Source organism: Dioscorea cayenensis, chromosome 2 (assembly GCF_009730915.1).
Source record: "Dioscorea cayenensis subsp. rotundata cultivar TDr96_F1 chromosome 2, TDr96_F1_v2_PseudoChromosome.rev07_lg8_w22 25.fasta, whole genome shotgun sequence".
NCBI lineage: Eukaryota > Viridiplantae > Streptophyta > Magnoliopsida > Dioscoreales > Dioscoreaceae > Dioscorea > Dioscorea cayenensis.
In genome coordinates, this window is record NC_052472.1 from 2,934,026 (window position 1) to 2,942,577 (window position 8,552).

General features: G+C 29.5%; 1 protein-coding gene across 1 annotated transcript; it reads right to left on the minus strand.

The window, feature by feature from the left end:
* Positions 1–2,895: 2,895 nt before the first annotated feature.
* LOC120279632 (heterodimeric geranylgeranyl pyrophosphate synthase small subunit, chloroplastic-like) lies at positions 2,896–3,831 on the minus strand. The gene has a single exon (XM_039286561.1). The coding sequence runs from the start codon at positions 3,829–3,831 to the stop codon at positions 2,896–2,898; it is 936 nt and encodes a 311-aa protein (XP_039142495.1).
* Positions 3,832–8,552: the final 4,721 nt, after the last annotated feature.

Consider the following 8,552-nt stretch of genomic DNA (forward strand, 5'->3'; position numbering starts at 1 on the left):
GTTTGGTGTAAAGTTATTTGAAGATACAAACTAAGTTAGGCAAGGACATGCCAAGATGATTATCAAGACCATATTTAGCAACACAATTTTAAGGAAGATCTAAGAGCTAATTATGGGCAAGCTGTTCAAGGAGACTAATCATGTATGGAGATTGATTGAAGATTACATGAGATATGATTAGAAATTTTAAGATCCAAGCATGGATGATTTGGAGATTATGCTTGAAGATATTGAACGCTAAACTTGGATGAGATGAGATCAAGTTTAGTAACAATATTTTTATGATTCAAACGAAGATCACATGGGAAGACCAAACTTGGACCAAGTTTGGAAAGAAGATCGGGAGATCTTCGGTAACCATCTTTGGCGAGATGGTTGAGTGTGCCTTGGTAGACGCATTCCTCGGGAGAGGAGACCTGCTGAAGTGACGTGAGGAAGGAAGCAACTGCAAACATGAGGAGCTCAAGTTGAGTCAACTGCTACAAGCTGGACTGAAGGAACCGGGAAGGTTGAGGATCACAGATTTGGGTGCAACTAGCTAGAACTCAGTCATGTTCAGTAAGGTGGGCAATGTTGCAACTAGGTGTTGCAACATCTAACTTTATAAGGTGTCCAAGTTAGGAAGCTGTGGAGAATTCTAAAAGAAGAAGGATCTAAAGGGCGTTGGTTTGTCTATATAAGATATCCTGCTTGAAGATTTAGGATGAGCCATGAGAAGAGACCCTTAGGTGAGGGTTGAGGAGAGTGGGCATCAGGCAATCTTAAGAGGGTATTCTTTGTCTTGAGTGAGTAAGGGAGTGTTGTACTCTTTATTCTATAATCTCTTTTAGTGGATTATTTCTTCAGGCTTGGCCCTCCAGATGTAGACAAGGCTGTGCCGAACTGGGTTACTAACTTGCGTGTCTTCTTTCTCTTACTTGATTGTGTGTCTAATATTCAAGTGAGTTTGTGAGTGACTCTCCTTATCACACTACCCACCGGAACTATCATAATTTATGAATTCTCTTGACCCCATTTATCTAAGCAAAGAAAATAATGAATCAATCTATATTTCTGTAGAATTTTTAACTTAATTTTTAACTATAGCACTCAGCAATGTAAAACATTTTATCAGAATATTTAAGTAATTATTATTTTCATGGAGGCATATTAACAATTACCTATTTTATAAAGGCATATAATTAATTTTTCATGTTTTTAAAATAAATTTCATTGGGTTTAATGGTTAGTATTTGTACATGTACATATGGCCAGCAAAAAGCTTGCTAAGGCCTTTGTTACTTTAAATAAGACCCAAGCATCACATTAAATAATTTGTTACAGTAAAACTTTTATAAAACAACACTTAGGGGACCAAGCTATTAGTTTATAATTTTTATTTACTTATTGATAAATAAGCTATTAATTATCAATAAATGAAAATTTATTAATTTAGAGGGAGTTTTAATATTTTATATAATTAAGTAGAATAAATAAATCTTAAAAATTAACATATTGGATACTATTAATTTTATCAATTTTGCTTAGCATTGATATAAAAAGACAACTAATGTAAATTTGTTTTGGCATAATAAAATCTGATCATAAAAGGGATTATGGCCTTGAGTAAATTGGTTAAAAAGAAGATATCCATGGACTAAAAGAATTTTTTTTCCTTGTTTATAGTATAGACGTGCAATGGATATTGAGTGGTTTTTTGAATTATCATAATGAAAATAGTACTGTGATGGAATCACCTATAATTGATGACAATCAAGCTCCATATCCAAATGAAAGTTGTATTTACTAAATGTTTCTACAAAAAAGATTTTTCTTGAAACATATAGAAACCATAAAAAATTACTTCCTGTAACATGAGAAAAAAATATAATACATATGGTGCATGTATACTTTGTAAAACATTAAAGATGAGATTAAATTTAGTTGATTGAATAAATAAATAAACAAATAACTTTAGATACATATTTTTAAAAAGAGCAAAATTTAAAATTAGCAGTAGTCTAAAAGTTTAATGTTATGAATTTTATGTGATATTTTTCTATGTATTTGATGAATTATTAATTTATATTTTCCATTGGGTTTTAAAAGAGTGTTTTAAAAAAATTATTTTATCCATTTAGTAAAATTATTAATTTAGCTGGTTGACCTTATCCGGAAAAAAATTTATATAATAAAAATTATTAATTTTTCAAATATTCATTTATTAAGGGTTTAACACATACGTAAAGGATTTCAAAGTCAGCTATTAGGACCTCATATTTATTTGTTAGTAAATTTCAAAAATCAACTATTAGAACTTCATATTTTTTACAAAATAATTCTTGGTTTGAAAACCATTTCAAAGGGGACCATCAAGATTCCTAAGGTCTTTAATTTCAAAGTGAAAAATTTGCTTGTCCAATAAAATTAATGAAAAGAAAATTAAATTCTAAAAAAAAAAAGGAAAAGCCAATTGATAAGTGATAAGAATCGTGTGCCCTACTATTAAACTATAAACACTTGATTTTAAAAAGTGAATTTCTGAATATTCAAAATCTTGCTTTACCTTAGGTTGGATGATAAGTTAAAGTATACATCTATATATATATATATATATATATATATATATATATTTGGGATAGTTCAAATCAAACCAGGATTTACAAATTTATTTAAACAAACAGAGTATTTCTTAAAATAAAATCACTCTAGTTATTAGTAAATCCAAATACATCCAAACAAACAAACACAGCATTAATTTTTTTTTTAATGATAAAATGAACAAACCACACCCCGCGAAATGTACTGGTTTATTAAATATAATTATCTATTTAAACCATTGTGGCAACCTAGAACATACATATTTAATTAGTTTAAACTTTAGAAGAAGTACAAATCATATGAATAACATAAACCCTAATTATCCTTCATCTCCAACATGCAATGAAGAGGCACAACTCTCTCTCCGTACTCCTCCTCCAACTTCTCCAACTCTCTCATGGCCTCCTTCATAAACTCCTCCTCCATCTCCATAGCCCTCTCCATTCCCACCACCCTCAGCAACTTCAAATCAATCCTCTCCTTATCAAATCCTAACTTAATCTCACTAATCACTTGTTTCCAAATTCCCACTGCCATCCCATACTTTCTCAAGCTTTTTAGTACATCCTCTCCGGCTCCTCCAATCAAGCCTCCACAAACTGCCGAACACTCGGTCATTGAACCGAACTTCCTTTTCAACATCCAAACCATCTCTTCTTCACAACTTACGTTCATACTCTTCCCTCCTGCCACTCCAATGGATCCAAAACACTCGGAAATTTCCGAAACAACTTGTTGAACAATTAAGTCTTGGACAAGATCAAGAGGAGTAAAGCGAGCAACGCATTCTAAAGACCGGGAAAATAAAGCTTCACCTGTGAGCACAGCCATTCCTTGATCATACTTTGAAGAGCTGCGACTGAATTGGTTTTCACTCAAGTGGGAGGCAGCATGAGCTATCTCCATAGCGCATGCTGTTGGAATGGCAGTATTACGGTCTCCGCCGACGAGTTCGCAAGAAGCTATGGTTAGGATGGGGAGGAAGTGATGATCATTGGAGTTGAGGTTGAGGTTGAGGTTGAGATTGAGGACAGAGTTTTGCATGGAGTTGTGGAGGCTCTGTGGATAGTTGTGCGTGGGGAGGATGGTGGTGAGATGGTGATTGATTTGGGAGATAATGGAGGTGGAGTATGAGTTGAAGTTGAAGGTTGGGAAGGAACGGATGAAGAATTTGGATGTTGGAGAGGATGAAGGAGAAGGAGGAGGAAGAGAAGGAGGAGATCTTGGAGGGGTGGAGAGCATAGTGGCCATGTTTGACTCTTCAGTGTGATTCTAAGGTTGAGATTCTCATTTTTTAAAGACACCAACGTAAATCCTGAAGTTACAAATATACCCTTATAAGTATTTTTTTATTTCAAGAAATAATTTTTAAGAAATAATCCTGAAGTTTCAATGTGAATGGAGTGGACTCCCAAGTCTAAAGACTTTAAACATATTCAATGAGCCAAGTTAGTTGTTTATAATTATTAAATAATTAATAATTAAATGAAAATATATATCCTTTATACTTTCTATGTATATTTATAACTTATAATATATTTCCAAGCATTTAATTTTTTTTTCCTTGTTAAGTTGTGAAAAAACATTCATTAAAAAAGTTTATAGTTTGAAAATAAATTTATCTATATAATTCTTATTTTGTATCTCTAATAAAGATATTTGTGATAATAGAAATTTCAAAATATTCAAACAAATAGTTATATTTTATTAGTTTATCAAATGATTTTTTACATCAATGGGTTAGTCAAAGTGGTAGAGGTTTGGGTGGCTACGTAAATGGTGGAATTTTTGTGCCTACAAAAGATATCTCTTGAAAGAGGTATACTTTTTTATAAAATTTCCAATCTTTTGTTTGGATTAGTTTAATGTTTAAAACTTTTTTTTTTCATGAAATGTGGATTAGTCATATGCTAAAGGAGTGCATGGAAGTGGAGTTTATATCTCAATACATATGTGCTTTCATCTTGTGTGAGTTGATGTTCAAACCTGTTTTATCAGTAAAAACATGAATACTTTATACAAAAAGACCTAGTGTCAATAATAAATCAAAAAGTCATTTGCAATTTTCATAAATTGTAAGAAACTAACGGCACAAAAACTAAAAAAATTATTTAGTGCATTAATTTTTAATTAATTATGTAAATGCTCTACGTGAAATGATCTCAACTATTAAAGTATATATATAATTAGAAATGTAATTAAAGAATTTTCATAAGGGTAGTGTATGTTCAAATAAACAAGAACCAAGCTTTTAGATTGAATTTTCAACGCTCAACCACAAGTAATTAGTATGTTGGCCCACGTTTTTTTATAACATTTGTTGGCTCAATATGGAAGCATTGACTAAAGTTCTTACGACAGCAACGCAATCACATTTTCTATTACCATGAGATTCTTGCTTTCGTACTCTCTGCATGATACATGTTTGAGCTAAGGACAGATCTATATCTTATGGTATTTAGGCAATCTTTTAATTACTGAGCCTTTAAAACCTTATTAACATGCTAAATAAGTTTGAAAAGTAAACATTTGATATTTTTAGGTTGTGTAGTTGTTGAAATGATTTGTAATTATGGTTTATCTACATTTATTTAAAAAAAAATATTTGTATTATTTTATATATACTTTGGTTAATTTAAAAGATATAAATTTGAATATATATATATATATATATATATATATATATATATATATAATTCGATTTTGATAAAATTAAAAGTAAATAAAAATTCATTGCTGCACATTTGCATTAAGATCAGGAGTTTTTAGGCAATCTTTTAGTTAGCCGTTAAGGCCTTTATTCACATGTTAAATAAGCTTAAGATGGAGACGTTTGAAAAATTTCAAGTTGTGCAATTGTTTTGTTGATGTACAAAGGTTTTTTTACTTGTAAGAATTAAAGTAGCTAATATAGTCTTATATTGGTTATTTTAAAAAATAAATATTTGAATATATAACTTTGGATTTCTTATCTTATTAACTTAAACTTTTAGATTGAATTAGGGTTGAAAAAAAATTGGGAAAAAATGAAACATTAGTCTATATTTTGATAAAATTTGTAGGTAAATACAGATTGTTTGATAAATATTTGCAATAAGTACACCAATATTTAGGCAATCTTTTAATCAGCTTTTAAAGCCTTGTTGACATGTTAAGTTAAACGTGGAGACATTCAAAATAAAAGGAAAGTTCGAGAGGCGGTATGTGTGAGTAGACATAAGCTGTTTCTCAAGTATGCTAAGGCCTTGTTTGGAATGGCTTTTCAAAAAAGTGCTTTTTTTCAGTTTAGTAGAAATGATTCTAGAAAAAAGTGCTTCTCCGGAGTAAGTTAAGCATTTTTTGTATTTTGTGTTTGGATTAAATTTTCTATAAAAGCAGAAGCTGTGAAAATAAGCTAAAAAACAGTTTTTTTCAGTAGCTGGTCATGACGAGCTTCTGAAAAAAACTGGTTTTCAGCTTTTTTTTACAGCTTCTGCTTTTGAAAAAAAATCAATACAAATAATTTTTTTTAACCCAGAAATGCTTAACTTATAAAAAAGTACTTCTGGGTTTTCCAAAAACTAATCTAAATAAGACCTAAAGGCAGATGAAGAAAAAAGTGAAAGCACCCGTTAATCTTGCAAGAGAGAGTTTATTATCCATTATAATTGTAATCTTGGAAAAGACATGGAGCGTCAATGAAAGATTGATGCTAATTACAAGAGCATGAATTAAAACAAAACCTCTAGGATAAAATCTTGTAAGTGAATCGCTAAATATCCTTTGTGGAGAACATTGTAAGCTGCTTGTTTGTCATTTTGAATGGATTGATTCACTGAGCTTGATCTATAGATGTAAACATAATGTGCGAAACTGGATTACCAAACTTTGATTTTTTTTCTCTTAATTTTTGTAAGTGTATATACTTTGTAATAAAAGAAAAACATAATTCAAAACGGTTAGCGAAACTAATAGATCTAATGTATTTAAGTTTTTGAAAAAATAATAATGTTGGTCTAGAATTCAGCACATGACAATTATTATTAACTATCAATTAATGAAAAATTAGAAAAGAATATATATTAACATGATATAATAAATCCCAGAATAGGGAAAATTAAATTAAACAGAATATTTGGTGAAAGCATTTTCAAGTTTTTAAATAATTCTTCAATAAATTTTAATTGTAAAATTATAAATAAAATTAAGTGTTTCTAATATTTGCCTCTGCCATTCAGATGGTAGCTCTTTAATCTTTTTCCCATTCGAAATGATACTATAATTAAAACTATTCATTTTTTATTTCACAACATGCAGGAGGACTTTTTATATTTATTTATTACCTAAAAACTATGTCATATATATTAAAACAACTAATTATTATATTAATTTTTATTTATAACAAAAATTGGGCAAGCCATACTATTTAGTATACAACTAAATCTTATCGTTGGCTACATCAAAGTGGACAAAATATTTATTTTCAAATAATAATTTCTATATTTTGTTTTCTACATCAAAATGGGCAAGCCATGCTATTTATACTACCAATTTATCTATATTTTGTTTTCAAATGATAACATCTTTAAAATTAATTTTGTAAAATTTTAATAAAAACAATTATATAATATCAGTAATCATGAATAGAGCATCCATTAATTTTGACCATTCAAATTAAGTTAAAATGTGAGTCATGTGAGTCATGTGACTGAAACATTTTAAATTTGAAGATCAAATCGACAACTATCCGAAATTAAAGATCAGCATAAATCTTTACACAAACTACTGGAACTTAGGTTTTTAAAAGTTAAAAATATAAAAATTCATTTTTACTTTTAAATTTGATCTTCTTTCCATGCACTCAACTTCAAATATTTATTGACGCAGTTGAGAGTTTTTTTCCCGATAGTTTTATCGGAAATTTTTTCTATAAATAAGACTAATATTTTTTAGCATGTTTGAGTTGAAGTTAGCCTCAATATATGTATTATATTGCATTATTCAATTAAGTCTTTAAATTTTAGAGATGTGGTTATATATAAGTTCTGTACATATTATCACTTGATATATTTATTAGTGATGAAAGTGACAGAGGTTGTTATGTGGCTTGTCAAAATGAAATAGTTGTGATTTGTCAAAATGAAAGAGACAGCATGCCCTCACCCAAGGACGGAACCAGGATTTATTGATGGGGGGTTGAGGGCAAAATGTTAAAAAAAATTTTCAGTTAACATAAATTGTATTTAAAACAAAATAGTGTGATATTGTGACATTTAATTAAAATAATCACAAAAGAACATAAAACATTTATCTATGTACACTAGAGCTAGAATTGTCATCTGTGCGACGCATGCTACTCAGAGGAGGTAACTAAATACGACGAGTTTGCATTTTTTGAAAACATTGTAGAATTGCCTCATTGTCAATAATTGCAAAAACCTCTTTCTCAATATTGACAATCATGCTATCGTTCATCCACTCGTCTCCCATTTTGTTGCGCAAGTCAGTTTTCACAATATTCATCACCGAAAATACCCTCTCAACACTAAACATTATTTACTTATACATATATACATTATGATACATATTAATATTTGATATTTGATATTTTCAACATTTTAACTCATCAAGGAATTTAATCAAACACATTGTAGGCATATTTATAAAAATGAAGTTTATCATTCATGTTATATTTATTTCACCCATAAATTTAATACATTCATTCTCTCATTTTCAATAAGAAGTAATACTTGATCATTGATTGTATGATCCAATAATTAAAAAAAATAAATACTAAAATATACATACTCAATGAAAAGTAGAGAGGATGCAGTGTAGAAGCAGCCAGGTTGAAGAAGTAGCAAAGCTGGAATTTTGAATATTTTGAAACCTGGAAATAGATTTTGATTAAAGTGTAAAACTGACCTTTCAAATGTTTGAATGTTGGTTAGTTTTGAGAGGGAAAGAATGAACGGCTGAGATTAATTTCATCA